This window comes from Bubalus kerabau, chromosome X, assembly GCF_029407905.1.
Source record: "Bubalus kerabau isolate K-KA32 ecotype Philippines breed swamp buffalo chromosome X, PCC_UOA_SB_1v2, whole genome shotgun sequence".
Classification (NCBI taxonomy): Eukaryota; Metazoa; Chordata; class Mammalia; order Artiodactyla; family Bovidae; genus Bubalus; species Bubalus kerabau.
The window spans coordinates 128,142,531-128,166,822 of record NC_073647.1 but is presented as its reverse complement, the minus strand read 5'-3'; the positions used below and the strand labels follow the sequence as shown (position 1 = coordinate 128,166,822).

Genomic DNA, 24,292 nt, shown 5'->3' with positions numbered 1-24,292 from the left:
TAGATATAAGACTGGATATTATAAAACTATTAGAAATAAACATAGGCAGAACACTTTTTGACATAAATCACAGCAAGATCTTTTTGAATCTACCTCTAAGACTAATGAAAATAAAAACAAAAATACACAAGTGAAACTTAACTAAATTTGAAAGCTTTTGCACAGCAAAGAAAACTAAAAACAAAAAGAGAATCTACAGGATGGGAGAATATATTTGCAAATGATGCAACTGACAAGGGATTAATCTCTAAAATATAAAATCAGTTCATGTAACTCAATATCATCAAAGCAAACAACCCAATAAAAAATAGGCAGAAGATCTGGATACTTCCCCAAAGAACATATACAGATGACCAAAAAACCATGAAAAGATACTCAACATTGCTTATTATTAGAAAAATGCAAATCAAAACACAGGTATGATAGGCTCTACACATGTAAGAGAGCCCATTATCAAAAAGTCTACAAATAATAAATGCTGGTGAGAGTGTGGAGAAAGGGGAACCCTTCTATACTGTTGGTGGGAATGTAAATTGGCACAGCCACTATGGAGAAGAGTATGGAGGTTCCTTAAAAAGTAGAAATAGAGCTACCATATGCTCCAACAGTTGCACTCCTGGGCATGGATCTTGAGAAAAACATATTTTGAAAAGATACATGCACTCCAATGTTCATTGCAGCACTATTTACAACAGCCAAAAAATGGAAGCAACCAAAATGTCCATTGACAAATGAATAAAGATGTGGTACATCTGTACAATGGAATATTACTCAGCCATAAAAATAATTATATAATGTTATTTGCAGCAACATGGGTGGACCCAGAGTATCATAGTAAGTGATGTAAGTTAGAGAAAGTCAAATATCATATGATATCACTTATATGTGGAATCTAAAAAAACATACAAATGAACTTATTTACAAAAGAGAAATAGACAAAAATTTATAGTTAGGGGAGGGAAGTATAAATTAGGAGGTTGGGATTAACATATACACACTACTATATGTAAAATAGATCATTAATAAGGACCTACTGTATAGCTCAGAGAACTCTACTCAATACACTGTAATAACCTATATGGGAAAATAATCTAAAAAGAATAGATATATGTATATGTATATAAATCATTTTGCTGTACACCTGAAACTAACACAGCATTATAAATCAAATGTATTCCAATATAAGAATAAATGTTTTTCAAACTCAAACAAAAAAAAATAAAGATTATATACACATCTTAATTTATAATAATCGACTCAGATGAAAACTAATTTAACTCACTCCTATTATGATAGCTATTATCTAAAAGACACAAAGATTACAAGTATTGGCAGGAATGTGGAGAAAAGGGGATACTTGTAAACTGTTGGTGGGAATATAAACTGGTATATCCATCACAGAAAAGAATCCAGCAGTTTCTCAAAAAGATAAAATTAGAATTATCATGTGATTCAGCAGTATCACTTCTGGGTAAACATCAAAAGGAAGTGAAATCACACTGTTGAAACAATTATTTGCACTTTGAAGTTCGTTGTAGCATTAACCACAATAGCCAAAACATGGAAGCAACCTAAGTGCCCCTTAATAGATGAATGCACAAAGACAATGTGATTATACAGACACACACACACATATATACAACCACAATGGAGTACTATTAAGTCATAAGAAAGACAGCAATTCTGCCACTTGTGGAAAAATTTAGAGAACACTGAAGTAGGTGAAATAAGTCAAACAGCATATGATCTCACTCACATTTGGAATCTAACAACAAAAAAAAGTTGAATCCAGAGAAAGAGAGTAGAATGATGGCTGCCAGGGCCTAAGGGTGAGGAAAATGAGATGCTGGTCATAGCATACAAACTTTCAACTATAAGATGAATGTGTCCTAGAGATCTAATGTAGAGAATGGTGACTATAGTTAATAATAATGTATTGTACATTTGAATAAGTTAATTAGCTTGACTGTAATGATTACGCAAGGTACACCTACATAAAAATATCACACTGTACATCTTAAATATGTACAATTTATTTGTTAATCATACCTAAATAAAACTAGAAAAAATAATGTAATTCCACTAAAACACGGAAACTTTGTTCTTTTTCCCTCCTTCTTTGTGCTATCATCAATTTGTTTGATCTATTTACAATACAAAAATACAGTATTATTATTTTTATGCAATAACATGTCTTAAAGGGGATAGGAGAAGAAAAGGGAAATATATATTTGCATTTGGATTTTTTTTTACATTCACCTATATATTTATCAGTTGTGTTGCTCTACATTTATTCTTGTACATATGAATTACTGAATGATATTTCTTTCAGCCTGAAAGAGTTACTTCAGCTTTTGCTTGTATGTCAGGCCAGGAACCAAGAAATATTCTTAGTGTTTGTTTGAGAAAGTCTTCATTCACGTTCGTTTTTAAAGGACAGCTTTACTTTATCTAGAATTCTTATTTGATAGTTTATAATTTATTGTTTTTCTTTCAGAACTTTGATGATGCAGTTCCACTGCCTCTGGCCTCCTTTGTTTAAGGTGAGAAGTTAGCTGCTAATCGTTTCCTTGTACAAGATGAGTCATTTTTTCTCTGGCTGTTTTAAAGATTTTTCCAGTTGTGGTTGTATTTCAGTACTTTGACTATTATGTTTTCAGGTGTTGATCTCTCTGGGTTTCTTAGTTTGGAGCTTGTTGAGTTTCACCATATTTGTGAAGTGATTGACGATGATTTTTTGTCAAATAATTTGTCTGCCCTGATCTCTTTCTTTTCTTTCTGGGACTCTTATAATACCTGCATTGATACACTCAACATTTTCCCACAGGTCTCTAAGTCTCTGGTTACTTGTTTTTCATTCCTTTTTTATACTATTCTTCAGATGGAACAATTTATCTTCAAGTTTACTGATAAACTTTCTTCCATTGTCTAAAATGTCCTTTTGAACACTTTTGAACAGTGAATGTTTTTGAACAGATCTCCTTTTGAACAGTGAATTTTTCATTTTAGTTAGGGTAGTATGTAATTCTAGAATTTTCATTTGATTCCTTTTTATATCTGTTGATAGCCTTTTTTTGTTGTCACTGTCATCAGACTTTATCTAAACATGATTTTCTCTCATTCTTGAAGATATTTATAATTGGAGCTTTGAAGTCTCTATCTGCTAATTCTAACATCCAGGCCAACTCAGAGACAATTTCTATTGTCTGCTTTTGCCTTGAGTATGGTCACAGTGCCCTGTGTCTACCAAGTTCAACATTTTAATTAATATAATGAAGGAACTCCAGATTCTGATTTCCCTCCATACCCCCAGGGTTGTTATGATTGAAATTTTAATAACTTATCTGGACAATATCTGTGGAATGCTTCCCCACAGTGTGTGACTGCTAACAGCCCTTCTCTGCTATATATATGTCTAGCTTACTAGGGAGAAGGCAATGGCACCCCACTCCAGTACTCTTGCCTGGAAAATCCCATGGATGGAGGAGCCTAGTAGGCTGCAGTCCATGGGGTCACTAAGAGTCGGACACGACTGAGCGACTTCACTTTCACTTTTCACTTTCATGCATTGGAGAAGGAAATGGCAACCCACTCCAGTGTTCTTGCCTGGAGAATCCCAGGGACGGGGGAGCCTGGTGGGCTGCCATCTAGGGGGTCGCACAGAGTTGGACATGACTGAAGTGACTTAGCAGCAGCAGCAGCTTACTAGAGGTCAACATAGCTTAGTCATTAGGCAATGATTGGTCAGCAGTCGTGGTCAGACACCTTGAATCAGTAAAATTTCCAACTTTTGTCATTGAGTCTATATTTATGTGAGAGAATGGATTCAATTTCAGGCAGTTTTCAAGTCATCCTACAGCAGATATATGGACAACTTGTCCAAGTCCTTTATGACTATGTCACTTCTCATATTTTTCTGATAAATCAAATTTCTGGCTAGTCTTCCAGTTAGCTATTTGCCCCAACCAAAACAGCAATTTTAGGCCAGCTGAGTTGTTACTTGGCCCATTTACTTGCCACCTAGTTCTCTACTGTTACTGATGCTTCTGGGCATGGGGTTTTATAGGCTTGGCTCTAAATAAAGTGAACCCCTCCAGCAGTGAAGGTGCTAGTTTTCACATGTTATATTGATACTACCCTGGTCTAAGAACTCTGATGACCAAACTAGGGGTGGAGAATGAGAGTCGCCCCAGGCAAAAAGGAAAAACAAACAAACAAAAAAACCCATCAAAGACTACCATTATTTATATTCAAGTTCAATAGTTTTCCTTATATAATCACTTTTTAATTAGGTGTATGCATTTGGTTGATTTCCAGAGTCATAAAAGATTTTGCACAGTTTTGCTGCTGGGTTTTGAGTAGATCTGTTGACCTACTCACTTTGCTGTACCAGAAGACCTGTTTCCAGAGACTAATTTCTAAGTCCTTCTTATGTGCCAATAGTTAATTTAGTTATATAATCTCAAATCCTTACAGCAACCCTACAAGAGATGCATTATTATCCTTATTTTTTTAATGAGTAAAATAAGACTGATAATTTAAGTAAATTGTCAAACCAAAAAATAAAAATATAAACAAAAATTCTGGAGAAGGGCATGGCAACCTACTCCAGTATTCTTGCCTGGAGAATCCTAAGGACAGAGGAGCCTGGAGGGCTGCAGTCCATGGAGTCACAAAGAGTTGGACACGGCCGAATGACTAAGAACAAACAAAAAGTACCATGCTATTTATTTCCAAGGGTAATAAATACAAGTGGGGACATAGGTGGTGATTGCCCAGCATTTAGTTAGCAGTTTCATTTAACTGGCCAACCCCCAATGCCAATTGCTCTTAGTTTCCACTGTCCAATGGCAAAGTTAATTGGCAAGAAAATACCAAACAAATCAGTAGGAGAAACAAGCTGTATTTGTCATGGATACACCCAGATCACTTAAAAAAGTACTACATTGGTTCATAAAGGTATAATTTTGTTTTCATATATAATCCTAATAAAATAGTTATCCTCAGGCCCATAATTTTCAGAGAGTTATATCCACAGAAACCCAGTCTAAAAACAAAAGATCATCGGAAAATAATCCTAATTTTAATCCACACTTCTTGATCAAAAGAGGATATGAATATACAAATTACCAAAGATTTTAGAAATTCCATTCTTTCTCTTATTTTCATATTCATCAATTGCTCCAAAATTTTTCAGTTTATGAAACTCTCCACAAAGTAGACCCATATTCAAATATTCTCTTGTCCTCTTTGTTTTGTAGATCACCTTTGCCTCTCTTACTATGTACTTGCCCTCTACTCAATCTTCTCTAGCCTTTTTTTCTTTATTTATTATCCAAATTTCATATCATTTAATACTACCAAAGATTAAGTATTACCCTTAGATGTTGGAGGAAGCACAAACATGAGAAGATACAGGTCTGAGTCTTTTTTCAGTGGCTGAGGGAGAGCTGGTAAAGATAGGGGGCTGCTTACTGTTAATTTGGCTTGTCCCTGTTATCTTTATTAGCTGTTTTGTTCACAGAGGTAAATATCATCATAGTAGGAAAGGCACAGATTTGAGGTCAGCATTACTGACTTTTAGTCCTTGATCTTTATAAACTTTGATTAGCCTTCACACAATATCTTAATGATTTTGAGCTGCAAATTAATACTTTGTAAACTGGATAGGAATGTTGTCATCCCCTGCTTACGATCCCACAGTCAGGAAGTGAAGTGGACATGAAAGATCTTTAAAAGTGAGTTACTGTGAAGGTTGCTCAGGGAAACATTTGAAAACTCTTGACAAAGACCATTCATAGGGTAAACTCATAAAACTTAATGTCAATATTAACACTTCACAGGGAACTCAATACTCTGTAATGACCTTTATGAGAACAGAATCTAAAAAAGAGTAGATATATGTATATGTATAACTGATTCACTTTGCTATACAGTAGAAACTAACACAACATTGTAAATCAACTATATTCCAATAAGAATTAACTTAAAAAATTAACTCCTGTTACTTCCAAGTTTCTAGCTTGGGCAAGTGAATAGATAGCCATGCCACTCAGAGTACAGTCTATGGAGGAACACATTCGGTGTTGGATACATTGATTTTGAGGCCTCAGTATGACTGAGATATGTCCAGTGGATTTAACTACAGGATATCATTGATGGCTTTGGCAGAGATAGTATCATCAGAGCAGTGGTGGGAACCAAGAGCCAAAAAAATAAAGAGATGAGATAAAAGAGGAAATGTGGGTTTAATTATTAGTGACTAGAGAAGGATTCAAATGGGAATAATAGCTAGGAAGGGGAAGTAAGAGACCTTATTCAACTTTGGCTGCCCAGGATCTGAAAACCCTGCATACATGGGGGGATTTCCTGAGACCAGTGTGGACTCTGAAGGAGGAAGTTGAGTTTTTGAGTATGGAAATGAATGACAGAAATCGCAAGGGACCATTTAGAATTCTTTCTAGCAGCAGTGGCATTCTTCGTCTCGTCAATAATGGTCAATGGTCTATGGGAGCATGCAAACACAGGGTACAATTTGGATTATAGTTTCTGGAACTGAGCCTCTCCCTTGGTTTCTGCCCATTTTTGACCTGATTTTCTAGCCTTTTGTATGGAAATAGGAGCAAGTCTTTATCCTTCTCATGAAGTCCATTTCTGCTTACATTAAACAGAACTGGATTCTGTTATTCACAGTTAAGAACCCTGACAAATATGGTGGAACACATTAAGAAAGGAGTGTTGGTAATTTATTTTTTTTTTAATCTGGGAGCTAAAAATGTTTACTTGGTCAAGGGTAAGAAGTCAGTAGAGAAAGGATAAAGATACAGTTATGCTTGTGTGCATTCAGGGAAGAGAGAATAATTAATTGGGCAAGGTTCCTGTGAAGTAAGAGATAAGGCCTTCTGCTGAAAATGAGGAGATAATATTACAATAGTGAATGTGTAAGTGGAAAATAATTAGATTAACAGCTCACACATGTATGGTGTTTTCCATTTTAGAAAAGGTTTTTTAAAATATATTTATTAGTAGATAAAAAGAAAGAAACATTTTCATTTAAATAAACATATATGGGAAAAAAGCAAATTAACATATATATACATATATGTGTGTGTATATATATATACATACCAATGGCCAAACTATGCCAGTTCAGAATTACTAAAACAGACAAGATCTGTTAAAAGGACCATGGAAACAGACTAGCACACATATCTGAGGCATCCTTCCATTATATTAAATCCTGGGCAGGAATCAGTAAAGTGATCAATGCATTTTTATCTCTAGACCAGGATTTTCTTTGAGCACAATGATGGTATACTGACCTGTGGATATTGTGTTCCTTTTTAGTAGCATGATGGCTTTTAATTTTGACATAAAAAGCACTTCAGAAATGATTGCTCATAATATGAAACATGTCTCATAGGACAGACTTTGATGGCAGTCAATTCAACTTCCCTCAGCAACAAGGAAAATAAAAAGGATGCAAAATGCTTTTTGGCATATTTTAAAAAAATGGTTGATGCAGGTGTAGCTACTGTTGAGTCAGATGGATAACAATAGACAAATTTTAAATAGCGATAACCTTAAAGGGAGAGTGCATTTACAGGATTCCAAGTAAGGAGTTTTATTGGGCATGTTTTGCTTTGTGCTTATTTCTCATGTTTTAGGCTCTCTAGCTCACTCTATATTGACTGTGCATTTCATTGAACACTGTATCTGAAACAGGAGGGAAGGGGGCAGGGCACAACCTTTAAAAGAATGACATGGCCATAGGACACAATATAAATGGATGAGAACCAAAGGGGTCCAAGATGGCGGACAAGTTGACTTCCAGTAGACCATGAGCCTCAGTATATGCTCATTCTAATACATTGAGTTGGACTGTAAAGAAGGCTTAGGACTGAAGAATTGATGCTTTTGAACTGTGGTGTTAGAGAAGACTCTTGAGAGTCCCTTGGACTATAAGAAGATCAAACCAGTCAATCCTAAAGGAAATCAAGTGTGAATATTCACTGGAAGGACTGATGCTGCAGCTGAAGCTGCAATACTTGGGCCACTGGATGCGAAGAACTGACTCACTGGAAAAGATCCTGATGCTGGGAAAGACTGAAGGTGGAAGAAGGGGATGATAGAAGATGAGATGGTTGGATGGCATCACCAAATCAATGGACATGAGTTTGAGCAAACTCAGGGAGATAGTAAAGGATAGGGAAGCCTGGTGTTTTACAGCCCATGGGGTCTTAAAGAGTCAGACAGGACTGAGGGACTGAACAACAACAACAACAACAACAAACAACACATTAGCATATGCTAAATGACACACCCACCAGCTCCATGAAAGTTTTGAGGCCACCCTTTAGTTCACAAAGTGGGTAGTGGCCCAATTCCTGGAAATACCCACCTCTTCCCCAGAATAATTGGAATAATCCTCCCACTCATTAACCTATGAAATTACTCAGCCCATCAAAACTAACCACCCCAAAGGTTGGACTCTCGGAGTCTCTCACCTTCTGATATGGCCCACACTTTGTCTGCAGTGTTTCTTTTTTAGTAAATCCACTTCTAACCTACCAGTTTGTCTCCAAACTCTTACCCAACAAAGCAAGAACCTCAAATTCATTGGCAACATATCCACACTTTAAATATGCTTATATACATCCTCACTTTCAACAGGGTGTCCCAAACATACATGGGGGCCGTTTCTGATCCACAATTAATAGGATGGGAACTTTGAGCTTATTTTTCTATATGTTGTGATGGGTATGTTCTCCTGGTGTATCGCCCATACTTTGTCTACCAGCTCTTCTGATTTTTGAGTTAAGAGTGGTAGTCTGTGACTCCATGGAGATCACAGGTATTACTTCGGTTCATCAGTCACCACTAGTATTCATCTGCCACAGTAGCTTCCTGACACCTGAACCCTTTCTCCATAGCAGAGCTTATTGGTTAATAGGTACTCTGCAAAACTCTTTTGTTCACAAGCTAGTGAGCGAATGACATGAGTAAGAGATCTCATTGAGAAGCAGTCAGTTGACTAGGGATTGCTACCATCACTCCACTAAGAAGAAGGCTTACTGCCTTCAGCCTGGCACATCCAAATGCATGTTTTCTGACTACCTTGGTTTCATTGCTCCACAGGCTCCTCAAGCCTATCATATTCTAAGTTGAAGTATTCATGTCTGATTTGTCTTCTTTCTATCTGTGTACAGCCCCTTGTATTTTCTCTCACAGCTAACAGCACTCCATTTGGCCAGTTCTCCAAGCCAGAAATCTGGGGAAGGGAGTCCTTCTAGAATTCTCCCTTCAAGTTTTCACCCTCTCATTTAATCATTTACCAAGTCATTTTACTTTCATCTACTAAGTATCTTGTATCTATCTCATCTTTACAAGCTTATTTTGCTCAGACACTCATTGTCTCTAATCTGAAATACTACAAGACTACTTGAGTCACCCAACTGCCAGTCTGATCCTCCTCATTTCACCCTGGGCTCCAAAATCAGAAGGGCCTATGTGGTTTCAAATCTCATCTATTGAAAAACCTTCCAATGTTCTTCTATGCTACTCCACAAAAAAGTTTTTTGAGGTACGAAATCTTCCATGACCTGGTCCATTTTGATTGCTCTGTTTAGCACCACACCATACTTTGTCCTTTAGACAAACAAGGGAAAAACTCTTACTAAACTTGATTGGGATGACTGGACAGGCAGGATTTAGAATAATATTGCTAAATTGGAGGGATTATATAAAGTCGTTTATGCATATTTTAACATTTTATTTTCATTTAGAGCATAAAAATGATCATTAACTCACCATTCATTTGGTATGGGATACAAGACTTCTCCTGGAATAAGCAACTGACTGAAATTCAGCATATTTTCTTTTGCATAAACACTCCTATACTGCATAATCTATGACTTGCAGTTTTGATTTTTTTAAAGTATGTAAGATTTAGAGACATCAGAAAAAAATCTAAACAAAAAATCCCTCCAGGTTTTTGAAGTTTCTACCCTCTACCCAATCTTTAAATAGTTGTTTCATCTACTTCTAATTGAACAGCATTTTTTGCTAATCAGTCTTCCAAAGCATCTAACTTAGTTTTCATAGAAACTGCAATTTTCTTTCTCATTGCATTTCTATATTATTAGGTTATATAATATTTAATTGAATAAGAAAATTCTAAAAACAAGAATAACTCACACAAATGTGTTGGGAACAGCATACAGTTGACTCTTAGAAATCATACTCTCAAATGGTGGGAGGCAAGGTACATGGTTCTAGGAAGTCCACTTGAAAAATTTTCAAAAACACCTCTAAGTTATTTATATTCAGCATTCAGTTTGGAATAGGAATCAGAATGTTGGTTTTACATATAAAATGAAGAGCTTAGAATAGTTAGATGAATAAATGGAGATTTAAGAGAGCTTCTCTATACTGAACTACATGTATTCCTTGACTGTATCCACTCTTTCTTGTTTCATTGATTTTGCTCCTATCACTTTTCCTCTCTGGTGTGTTCATTCATTCTTCATTTGACTCCTGCTACCCTATGAGACCCATGCCAGAGATCATCCTCCATACTTCAACTCCTATCTCCTCAGCCCTGTAAAAGTTGATAGAAGACCAAAAGTTGATAGAAGAAGAACATCTATAGGGATATTGTCTGTACCAGTAAATGCAACAGCATGTTTGGATTCAGCTAGTCAGTTTCTAGTTTCTGACTAGTTTCTAACTAGCCAGTTAGTCAGAATTGGCCAAGTTTCAAAGAATAAAATATGACATAAAAAGATTAACTATGAAGCTAATTTTTCATAGTCTTTTGATGAAGAATTATAAATGTCCTTGAAAGCTTTTCAAGAGTCACCAGAGAACAGATGAGAAGAAATGAGCTTTTCCATAGACACCTGTGGATAATAATATCTGTATGACTCTCTGTGATTAATCTAAAAATAGCCCTTTGGTAATATGGATTAGATCTAAAATATCTTCTGGTTATAGGTTGATGAGGATAAAATATCCAGTTTCAAGTCTAATTCCTACTTCAATCACTAGAATTTACTAGTTGTGATCCTATAAGACTGATATAAAGAAATGTACATGTTTGAATCAAAGAGCATCTTCTTGGTGTAAAGAGCTCTTGAAATTGAAGTCTTTTCTCTTAAGAGGATTAAATTCTAGAGAACACCTAAACTATGATATATTAATCCAACTTCTACCATTTTTAAGATTAAAACTGATCAAGTCTAATTTTCAGAACTAAAACTGTGTCCATGGAAATCTAATATTATAAAAACATTTTAAAAAATGGTTCTGTCTCTGTAGATCTATTTTTAACCTATGTAACAATGTCAAGTGTAAAGTTTCAAGGCCTAGTTTAATTTGAATGTGCATAAAAATTCTTACTTTTTTAAATAGAGAAAATAATCCTTGGTCATCCACAATGTACTAGATTTTCTACCAAGTATTGTGGCTTATAGAGAAGAGAATAAGATATTGCCTTACCCTCCTGAAGTTTTCAATCCTGCTGGGAAAATAAAATATGCATATGTATGACATATAATAGATATGTAAAATGTTACATGAGTGTTATAAAAAGGAGCAAGAAGAACTTAACAGAGCAAAGTACTTCTGTTTGAGAAAAGCAGATAACATTCATTAAGGAAGTAGCACTTAAGCTGGGTTCTGGAGCACAGGTAGGATTTTAAGGAAAAATTAAGGGAATTTAACACAAAGACTAAATAGTTTTTTCAAAAGCTGAGGGACAGAACACTTTTTCATGTCATTTTAGGCTTGAGACACCAGCTGAAATGGTGGAGGTGGCAATAATACAGTTGCAAAGATAGGTCAGAATGGACTTCAAGTCCTATTCACTTGTACTAAGTGTGGCCCACTAAGGGATTGGGCTTGGTATGTGAGAAGCTGGTTGGCAGAAACTGGAAGTGAGAAATAAAATATTGCCTGCCATATTAGTAAAAAAAGGACATCACCATTATCAAGGTCTGCAGCCCTCCAACAGTGAGCCCATGAGCCTTGGGGGAACTCAGGAAGGAAACAAAGAATAGCTGCCATCAAGCGGCCATCAGATTGCAGCCACTCCCTAAAGTGTGGCTCAGGACTTCCGGATGTGAAAACACAGGATACTGGCCCCAAATGTCTGGGGTGCATATCAAAGGAATGATTTCAGTGAGCCCAGACTTTTGCATCTTGCACTAGAGTAGAAAAGCATTGAATTCCTTAACTTGAGATACCTAGTTTTCTTTTATTAACAGTAATCTTTTGTTCCTACTACTTGCCCTTTGTTGTATAACTCCTATGCAATCTAGCTCCCCCACTCATTTCCTCAGAACAGTATTCTACTTGAGATGCTGCCTCCCTCTGAGACCTTAGATCTTCAGTATGCCCACCAAATAAAGCAAAACTCTCAATTTTTAGGTTTTACATATATATTTTTTAGCCAACAGAAGCATATCTTTAGTAAAAGGTCCAAGCTAGGATAAGTAATGCAAAATTGGATCTAGATTAACAATGCTAGACTCAAGATGATTTGGGCTTATATCTTGCTTCAAATACTTGCTAGTTATATGATCTTGGATAAAGAACTTCAGCACCCTATGTTCCACTCACCCTTCTATAGAAGTGGAAATAAGAATAGAGTTGTTATGAAGATTACATGAGCTATGTAAAGCACCTGGAATAGCGCTTGGCAATATTAAGTGCTGTCACCATCATCACCAACATCATCATCAATATTGTTGCTGCCTAGTTGCTAAGTTGTGTTCAACTCTCTGTGACCCCATGGACTGCAGCATACCTGGCATGCCTGTCCTTCTCTGTCTCCTGGAGTTTGCTCAAACTCATGTCTGTTGTGTCAGTAATGCCATCTAATCATCTCATCCTCTGTTGCCTCCTCCTCCTCCTGCCCTCAATCTTTCTCAGCATCAGGGTCTTTTCCAGTGAGTCAGCTCTTTGCATCAGATAGCCAAAATATTGGAGCTTCAAACTCAGCATCAGTCCTTCCAATGAATATTCAGGGTTGATTTCCTTTAGGACTGGCTGGTTTGATCTCCTTGCAGTCTAAGGGACTCTCAAGAGTCTCCAACATCACAGTTTAAAAGCATCAATTCTTTGGGGCTTGGCCTTGTTTATGGTCCAACTTTCACATCTGTACATGATTACTGAAAAAAAACATGGTTTTGACTATATGGACCTTCACCAGCAAAGTGATGTCTCTGATTTTTAATATGCTGACTAGGTTTGTCATAGCTTTTCTTTCAAGGAGTAAGCATCTTTTAAATTCATTGCTGTAGTCACTGTCTGCAGTGATTTTGGAGCCCAATAAAAGAAAATCTGTCACTGTTTCCACTTTTCCTCCTTCTATTTGCCATGGAGTGATGGCACCAGATGCCATGATCTTAGTTTTCTGAATGTTGAGTTTTAAGGGTCTATATAAAGTATCATTAAGTCAAATGTCTATGGGAAAGCAGTTAATATAAACGACCGAGTTTGGACAGTTGTGGCAAACTGAAAAGAAAGCTTCCTTGCCCAAACTAATGCTTCTGAAACTTTAAGGTGCACATGAATCACCTGGGAATCTTGTTAAAATGCTGACTGTGATTTATTAGATTCTGTATTTCTTAGCAACTCCCAGGTGATGTCTATGTTCTGGTCCAGAGACTACACTACGAGCAGCAAAAGTCTGAAACATCTGTCACTTAGTTGCAGCTGATTGTGCCTTGAGAGAAATGTGAGAATGAATACATAGTAGTCAGATATAAGTTTTCAAAAAGTGATATTCTTTTTTTTTTTAAGATATGAAGACTCTGAATTTTTAAACATTGGCAATTATTTTGTGACAGTGCCTATGTAAACACACCACTTACATTCTAAGCTAGATTCAGCTTGTGAGCACTGACTCTGGGCTGGATGAAGAGTCAGAATTAAAACGGATGATAGGAAACCAGGAAGTTAAAGGATAGAGCAAATAGACTAGAGTTGGGGGTGGAGAAATCCTTGGGACCAAGGGTGAATGTGTGAGAAGCATTTTAGCACTGGTTTACATGCCTACATTGACTACATTTAAAATATGGCATACCCTGTGAAGAGACTTGTGAATTTTAGTAAAATTTTGGTTTTCATTTTGTAGAAAATGAAGTGTTATATGAAGACTATTTTGTTAGGGGCATCTGAATTAGGGAGAAGCCAAAATTAAGGAAGACTTAAAACAGTTGTTTTAAAAAAGGGTGAATGGAGTAATATGAATTGCCAATGGAGGTTTGCAAGAAGAGGTCCTACTAGGCCTACTTTAATGAATTAGATAAGGCTCATTTCTAATTAACAGCATCCATTTGCATGCAAACAATGAGCTAAGGTCTTTAAAAAACAATTTCTTCCCTTAAGTACATTTAGGAATGTCTCCCATTAGCTTATTTATGCCATTAATTTCCTTGGCAAACTAGCATAGATTATATACAGGTAAACTTTTGTTCAAAAATTCAGCAGTAAAGACACTGAAATGAGTACGAAGTTACTGTTTTTACATGAATCTAACACAGTAAGGGATTTTTAATATGCTTAGCCTTTCTTTGGATTTTGATGTATTCTGTTGATAGAGATGTCTGCATCCTTGCAAAAGTAACATGAAAACAATTTTTCCCCTAGTACTGCTTGCCATAAAGGCGCCAGAATTCCTTTGAGAAGGCGTTACTGCCCAGGTCTTGGTTTCTATGTAACATTCTCCAGCCTATCAGAGACCCTTGGAGAATTGTTGATACCATACCCTGGGCAGGGAAAATACAAGGTGAGCCTGGGACATTTAAGGAGAAAGCTTGAATGAACTCCCACTGGTTAAATTTGGTCAAGGCGAGCAACAACAGGAATGATGATAAGTAATTCATTACAGCATATTGAATAAATAAGAATCCATAAATCCATATTGTGAACAAAGAGAGAAAAAAAGGAAATGTTTTATTTTTTTAATAGAAGAAACCAGCTTGCAGAATCAAGTCAGAATTAGGAAAATAATAATTTTGTATCCCCATTGTAACAACTGGATTTGGGAATCCATGGATTACATCAATGGGTAGGAAAGCCATTAGATGATTTAGTAATTTCAGATAAAAATATATTACTTTCTAATTCAATATCTAATGGTTGCCATCTTAACCAAGTGATCGAACTTAGCAGCGGATGGAGTAGGAAATACTTCATATTACACATGTCCTGATGTGCTACAAATTACATAGCATCCTATATGAAGTACTCTTGACAAAAACATTTGACTTGTATCTTTTTAAATTTCACCTAAACTCAACTTCCAGTTTATAAGAAATACAGAGAATAGAAGGTAAATTCAATTCAAATTGGAAAATAAGTGGCAAAACTCTGTTTGCAGATGACACACTGCTATACAAAGAAAATCCTATAGAAGTACTAGAAAACTTCTAGAGCTCATCAATGAATTTGGTAGTTGCTGAATACAAAATTAATATACAGAAATCTATTGCATTTCTATAACCTAACAATAAAATGTTAGAAAGGAAATTAAGGAAACAATCCAATTTACCATTGTATAGAAAGAATAAAATATCTAGGAATACCTATATAAGGAGGCAAAAGACCTGTACTCTAAAAACTAAAAGACTCTGACAAAAGAAACTAAGACAATGAAAATAGATGGCAGTATAGACTGTGTGTTCTTAGACAGGAAGAATCAATACTGTTAAAATAACCATTCTACTCAAAACAATATACAGATTCAATGCAATCCCTATCAAATTATCAGTGGAATTTTTCATAGAACTGGAACAACAATTTTTAATATTTGTATGGAGACACAACCCACTCCATTGTTCTTGCCTGGAGAATCCCAGGGACGGGGGAGCCTGGTGGGCTTCCATCTATGGGGTCGCACAGAGTCGGACATGACTGAAGCGACTTAGCAGCAGCAGCATGGAGACACAAGAGACCTTGAATAACTAAAGCAATCTTGAGGGGGGAAAAAAAGGAGCTGGAGGAATCAGGCTCCCTGACTTCAGACTATACTAGAAACCTACAGTTATCAAAACAGTATGGTATTGACACAAAAACAGACATGTAGACTAATGGAACATGATAGAAAGCCCAGAAATTAATCCACACACATATGCTCAATTAAGCCATGATAAAATGAGGCAAAGGCATTCTCTTCAACAAGTGGTGCTGGGAAAACTGGACAGCTACATATTAAAAAATAAAGCAATTAGAATATTCTTTTACACCATATACAAAAATAAACTCAAAATGGATTAAAAACCTAAATATAAGACTAGATACTATAAAACTTCTAGAGAAAAACATGAGCAGAAAACTCTTTGACGTAAATCCCAGCAATATCTTTTTGGACCAACCTCCTAGAAGAACAAAAATGAAAACAAAAATAAACAAATGGGACCTAATTAAACTTAAAAGTTTTTGCATAGCAAAGGCAATCATAACACAAAAAGACAAGCCATAGAATGGGAGAATACATTTGCAAACAATGTGACTGATCAATCTCCAAAATATACAAATAGCTTGTGCAGCTCAATTAAAAAAAAAAAAAAAAGATAACAACAACGACAACAGTAAAAAAAATAGGCAGCAGGCCTAAATAGACATTTCTCCAAAGAAGACATACAGATGGTCAGGAGGCACACGAAAAGATACACAGCATCACTAATTATTAGAGAAATGCAAATCAGAACTACAATGAGGTATGAAAGTGAAAGGTGAAAGTGAAGTCCCTCAGTTGTGTCTGACTCTTTGCGACCCCATAGACTGTAGCCTACCAGGCTCCTCTGTCCATGGGATTTTCCAGGCAATAGTACTGGAGTGGATTGCCATTTCCTTTTCCAGGGGATCTTCCCAACCCAGGGATCAAACCTGGGTCTCCTGCATTGTAGACAGATGCTTTACCGTCTGAGCCACCAGGGAAGTCCACAATGAGGTATGGAGGGTCCTTAAAAAACCTAAACATAGATTTGCCATATGATCCTGCAATCCCACTCTGGGGCATATATCTGGAGAAAACTCTAATTCAAAAAGATGCATGGACAGGACACTAAATAATAATTTAGTGTTATTTTAAATTTTCTCAAGCATGGTAAACAAGCATGGTTATATGTGGCAAGTATTATTCCAAGGAGATGCATGCTGAAATATTCAGTGGTTGAGTATAGGAGTGTTTATAATTTATATGCAAATGTAAAGACAACAAAAATTTGTGTCTGCATATTATTTCCTGTATTACAGGAAGGCAGATATGGGGGAGATAGAGACAAACAGAGAGAAAGAACATATATGGTGAAATGTTAATTGCTGAATCTAGAAATATAGGAGGAAGAGAGGAGGGTGTATGGGCATTCATTTTGCTACTTTACTTCAACTTTTCTACATGCTTAAAATTTTTCACTATAAATGATATTCAAAAAGAAAAATTTCAAGCCCCATTTTTAATTAAGTAACATTTAAATTAAAATTGTTATTCCTCAATATATGTTAGTACAATAATTGTCCTGTCTGTGAAATGGAGGAAGTAATATCATACTTGTCAAAAGAAAAAAGGACAGATCATTTTGTATTGCTATGGGCAATGAATGATTCAGAGATTTCTTAATTTAGGGATTCTGCCTCCCACTACATTGCTTCCCTCTTTCATTCAATTTTTTATCAATTAACAGTATTCTAAGTAAAATACAATTTTTTCTGGTGTCAGCAATCCATTGCCTGAAGGCCTGCCTACCCACATTCCCTTGACTGGTATATCTCCTGGAATATTCCAGGATAAAGGAATGTTTGAGGACAGTGACTGTACCATCAAAAGGAGTAAAACTATATTATATGATAATGAGGTCTGGGCAGATAAATGAACAACTGATTAGAAATAGTGGGGTCTTTTTTTTTTTTTCAGTGCTATGAACTCTTTTGGCAATCTGGTGAAATCTGGGACTTCCAGAATAATGTTTTTAAATTCATTATATAAAATACACAGGACTCCAAAGGAAGTCAATTATATTGAAGTACAGTTTTAAGACTATTAGAAACACATTTGTGACACAGTAATGCCTGTTTGCTTATTATTAACACATTAATAAGATACTGTGGTAGATTTAATACCTACTACGGTTTTGAAGTAGTGATAAGCATGAACCATATTTTGAGATACATGTGACAATTCTAATGAGATATGGAAACATCTGTGATTTCAGATACTGCTAGCATTGCTCTGGTTTATTGTCTATATTCAAATGCAAGGGGCTATTCAACGTCAGTTAAGAAGTTAGTGAAAACAAAGAGGTATTTCCTCCCATTCAAGTTCATGGCACCCCTTGACTTCTATCAGTGAACCAAGGCTTAAGAGTCTTCATACACAGTATTGCTTTGTTTTAACCTATGACTTCCCTTTATGGTCAATAGGTTTTTGTTTATATCTTCTTCATTTACAAAGACCATTTTGATGGCTAAGTCATCATTAAATTCATTATTATCAGCCTTAAAACTATAGATGTTATTCAGTTCCTCTACTACATAATCAAGGCAACAGTGAATTTTCTATATTAAATTGAACAGCTAATTGGCTATATTTTATACTTCATTTACTTCCATCACAGACTAACTTTAATGGGTGTCTGCTGCTATTTGAAATTTCTGAGAATTTTCTTCTCATATTTCTGATATCTTACATTTTCAAAGAGAAATGTCTAAAGTTATGTAGCTATAAAGCTTCACATAGTTTTTGTAGACTTTAATCACTTAAATTATACACTTTCTTTCATTGGTTACACGGGCTAAGAAACATTAGACATTTCAATAGCTGTATTTAAATCCTGCCTGTAAACTAAGAATACTGTTGTCAACTGGAACAGTCATCTTATTTTTCACCTGTGCAATAATCTATTTCTTTGTAACTTCTGCTTGGGTTACACTGAAAGCACACCACTGATTAATAATAGTTTCATGATTACAAGTCCTCCCATGATTGTTATGTTAACATGTTCTTTATAAAATATTATTTTATTTAGTTTTACTTTATTTGTACTAGGTGCTTAGCAATAGCTGCAAGTGTATTTGTAGAAATGGCACTTACATTTTATTACTCTTTTATATTTCATAAAATTTAAATGATACAAAAATCCTGAGTTTGCCACAAAACTGATCTCAGTGGAAATTTAAATATGCTAACATCTATTTTTAAAATGTAGCATGAAGTAGACAACTTTAAAAGCTGAGTTTAGAGGAAAAATAAAACCTCAAGGAAGCTGATCTTGACTTTTTAAGGAACAAAAGTACAATGTTTAATGTAGTTCAGAACGTTTAAATGGGAGAATTTTTTCCTAACCAATTACAGCCAAATCTCTACTAGTTGTAATTAACCTACAATGTGTGTAATATTTCACAACACAGTCAGTGTACATCAATTTCTTATAAGCTTAGAAGGACCTTAAATTTTAGACTTATTTAGTGAAACAGGTATATTATCCTATCAACATTTGTAAGTTCTAATTTGCATTTAGAAGTCAATGACCAATAATAAAAATTTGAAAACTCAGGTAAGAAGTTACAGAAAATATTTTTAAAAGGCTTTACTCAAATATTATATGAGTGAAATACTTCAAACTGAGAAACAACATTTTATATACAATAATGAAAAAATAATCCTCCAGTCAATTTAATCCATTTTATGAAGATATATTTTTATAGCATGTTATTCAATTTTCCTTAATTTTCCCATTTCTTAACGTCTTATTTTAGACTAGATTGGGTCTAGTGCAGAAATGATGTTATACAGGTTTAAACCTGCCAATAGTGTAAATATATCAGCTGTTTAAATAATGGAATATTTGTGTATTTAATAGAAGGATTTCAACTTGGGGAAAAAAAAGTGTATGACTTTCCCAAGGAAGAAATATAACTACAAAGCATGGGTCTTTATTTTATGTCTATGTCTATGTATATATTCGCTGGAAAAGGAAATGGCAACTCACTCTAGTATTCTTGCCTGGATAATCCCATGGACAGAAGAGCCTAGTGGGTTACAATCTATGGGGTGGCAAAGAGTTTGACATAACTGAGCAAGCAATACTCACTCACTCATATGTATAGGTACTCCAGTATTTTCTAAACTAAAATTTAAAATGAAAATGTTTTTAGATGATGCTATTATTTAACTTTAGTAAGATTTGTCTGTGTATGTGTGTGTGTGTGCATGCACATGCGTGTGTAGGTCAACTAATATGTTCATTTTGTACAGCAGTATGAATTGTATCCACTTTCTGAATAATGCAAAAGGAGCAAAGGTGGCCAGAAGAGGTGGGCAAAGACAATGGATGCAATTCCAAAACCTTTCTAATACATCCTCACCAAAGATGCTCATCAGTGAGTTATTCTAGATTTCTGAATATTAAAATCCACCTATTATGTAGATGATAGGTAGGAAGAAAGAGCTTGGCAATAGAACTGAGTTTTCACTGTTCATGACAATAGTCTCATTTGGTAAATAAAGGGCAAGTCCTCCTTTATGAAATAGGAAACATTAGCAACAACCGGTAGCATAATACAAAACCCTGTTTATAAAAATATGTATGTTTTCCAACTGCAGCAGCACACACTTGGCTTTTTGTGCTTTCAATACATTTCAAGGGAAAGTTAAATGATGATTGAATTCAACAATAACGTCTCTAAGGTTTTGTTTTCCCCTGTAGATTTGAACATTTCAGCCCAAGTCCTTCTTCAAGAATGTGCTAAGAAATGTAGTGGAACTAAAAGGTAAATATGACTATCATGCTTTTCAGCATCGTAAGTCATATTTGTAGCTGTTAAACAATCTAGCCAAATAGCAACTTTTCCTACAAAATAGTCATTTATAACATCCTTTTCTCATCTTCGTTAAAAAAAAAAATAACTGAGATGCAGCTTGTGAAAATTGGAATATACTGAAGACATTCATATTTAAACAATCATGTGTGATTTTTAACACAAACTTCAAAGCTTAAAATAATCAAAAAGCACTGCCTATTTAACTAGCAACAGTTACATATTATATTATTCAAGGAAAAGAAAGAGCAAGTTCATTATTGCTATTAAGTGTTGATGGAATCCTTAATGTTAGTGCTTTTCACCCTGGTTCGAATCTTTCACAAAATCTTTTATTTTTCTTTTAAGGGCAGCTTAAACAGCTCCGCTAAAATTTTAGCATTCCTATTTTAATCTGTCACCCTACCTCTTTTTTCTCTCGGCCAGCTGTTTGCAGACCTCCTGCCACCGCAGATTCAGGCTTCCCAATTTTTCTTGTAGAATACTGGCATCTATTTTTGAGGACTGCTGAATTATTTCTTCCCCAGTTGCATTCAATACTCTGACAACACTTTGCCGCTGCCCGATGCCATCCTGGAGTTCCTGTGAGATACCAAAAAGGCAAAGACAAAGATGAAGCCCCGTGTCCTTTTATTTGAGAAAAGATTAAACAATGTGCTACCCCATGCAGTCCTACTGGGGGAGAAAGAAATAAAAAAGCTCCATGTGAAAGTTTCTCTATGAAACTGACATGCCCATATCCAAAGGAGACAAGACAGAAAGACACCTTTTATGTGTCAGGAAAAAAGCGCCCTCTCAGTTCAGCTCCAGGTTTTATATTTGTAAAGCTTGTCAGCTGGAGGATGTTATAATGTCCTACAAATCAATTAGTTGGAAACCTTCTCAAGAGCAAATTCGATTTCTTGTCCCCACAAGGATGTTCCATGTTTAATAGTCTATGAAGTGTTGTAAAATTTAAACATGAAGAAACTATTTAGATTTCTTCGAGACTGTCTATGTGAGAGGTGAAAAAGAAGAAGCACAGTTTAGCCAGAGTATTTTTTTTAAAAACCTCTAGAGATATTTAAACAAACATTCATGACTATATAAGAAGTAAATTTATTTCAGAATGTTTCCATCCATGTATTTTGCATTATAAAACCTCATAAAAATTAGAATTAATTGCTTTCAGGGACAGCCTATCAAGAAATCCCTAAGGTACAGAGATAAATTTAAAAATAATCTATAGCCACTGGAACATTTTTATGAGTCATTGACGGTGTCAAGCTTAAGCATCTTCTACTTTTTATCCTGAATGAAATTTAAAGAGTTTCAGAAAAATTGCTTTATTAAAAAAGACTATTACAACAAAGTATGTATTAAAATGCCTTTTGCCATGAAATAAAAATAGCACTCTAGCATTTTTTAAAAAATAAGGTAATATAGAATTTGTAAGGCAATTACAGTAACCCATAACTAAATCTGATGTTTACAAAATGAAATAATATGAGAATTTGAGATATCTGCCATATTTCAGTCTAAAGGACTCACAAATCTTTATGTATAGATGAGACAGTCAGTGTTCAGAACACTTTCCTGAACATATGATTCTAGTTAACTTAATATTCTTATATTCTCCTGCCCCAAACCAAGTACATGCAAACTCCAACACATGCCTGCCAAATGAATGAATCAATGCCTGTTTTCTAAGACTGGGTCAAATCTCCTTTAGATTCTCATTACGGATAAACTTGTTGGATTTTTGTTTTCTACTGCTTTCATGTATTATTATTTTAAATACTAGAATTTTGGATAGTATGTCTTCAGCAGTTAAAAGACTCATTAAATCCACAAAAATGGGAACAGGCCATTATTCTAGGAACATAGTACCTCACAATGATTATAAAACTATGCACAGTCACTGAACTAGTCATAAGCTTTCCTGATCATACTCTCTTAAGTGAGCATGAGATGTGCTCTAACAAACACATGATACTTCCTTGCAACTAGTTGATTTTGCTCCATTATTTATATGCCACTCTGAACATCTGTTCTGATCAGTGTTGCATATGACAGTCACTGCTTAGTAACAGGTAGCCCCATTCATAACAAATTGTGTCTATATTCAGATTATACCATAAATTCCTTGAAGTCAGAGATGGTGTCCTATTCAGTCTTATTCCTGACACTTACTACCACATCTGGTTCATGAGAGATTTCAGTAAGTATCTGTTGAATGAATGCATGAATCTATGAATACAGAAAGTGGATGAAGAGGAGTGCTCATAATTATCATGGTATCATTAGTATTAATACTTATCATTGGATCTCCTAGAGATTCCAAGACATGCATACAATTTTCTAGGTTTTAGGCAGTATAAAATCTAGCTGAGAAGATTAGACATAAGTGTGAAGGATAATTTGCTATATTATATTCAGTAAGACAGTAAGCAAGGTGATCAGACAGATTAGATAAGTAATTATAAATGACAGATTAGAAGAGCAATGACCTCAGTGGAAGGATGAAAAGGAGAGACCATGGTGGGTAATTTGGAATTGAAAGAATGGGTAGGCCTTAGGGACATGTTTGGTCAGAGCCACAAGAGGATAGCAGAAGGCTAGCCTATGGTGTGGAATTTCTGTGATCTGATCTCAAGTACACACTTGGGCTCTGTGTCACTGTATGAGAGTGGAAGTCTACGGAGAGGTGTAGCCCTGGATTAATAGTGGGCTTGGGCAGACAGGACTCTGCTTTTTATTAAAGACTTTGCAATTCAGTGGAGAGCAACAGAAAATGACTGAAGGACAGGGGTGTGGGAGCTAGAGCTGTGTTCGGAGGTGGTTCTGGGGCAAAGTTTAGGCTAATGTTAAAGCAGGGACACTGGTAAAACAGCCAGGACAGGAGTCTGCAAGGTGGGTATTGGGGCTAAACCTAGAGTTTAGACAATGCAGTAGAACAGAAAGGTGAGAAGTAACATGAACTGTTAAGGCACAATTAAGAAGGTTAGGGAACTAGCTGGATCCAGCAATCATGAATGACTACTGAAATGGGGAAATCTTTGCCTAGAACACCAGAGTCAGGGAGGCAGTTACAGGAGAAAGATGATGACTCTAATTTGTACCTCCAATGGTGTCCAATACCCACGGCTGTTAGAGATACTTTTTAAAAATTCAAACTAGTACAGCCACTATGGAGAACAGTGTGGAAATTCCTTAAAAAACTGGAAACAGAATTGCCATATGACCCAGCAATCCTACTGCTGGGCATACACACCGAGGAAACCAGAAGTGAAAGAGATACATGTATCCCAATATTCATTGCAGCACTGTTTACATAGGACATGGAAGCAACCTACATGTCTATCAGCAGATGAATGGATAAGAAAGCTGTGGTAAATATACACAATGGAATATTACACAGCTATTAAAAAGAATACATTTGAATCAGTTCTAATGAGGTGGATGAAACTGGAGCCTATTATACAGA

At 35.6% G+C, this 24,292-nt stretch overlaps 1 protein-coding gene across 5 annotated transcripts in view; it reads right to left on the bottom strand.

Annotated features, from left to right (window-relative positions):
- The window catches only part of DMD (dystrophin), a 2,389,494-nt gene that overhangs the window by 877,008 nt on the left and 1,488,194 nt on the right, over positions 1-24,292 (bottom strand). For all 5 annotated transcript variants that reach the window (XM_055564496.1, XM_055564495.1, XM_055564498.1 and 2 more), the window contains one exon: positions 21,233-21,408. In XM_055564496.1, coding sequence (XP_055420471.1) covers positions 21,233-21,408 — 176 coding nt within the window. The remainder of the gene's footprint in view (positions 1-21,232; positions 21,409-24,292) is intronic.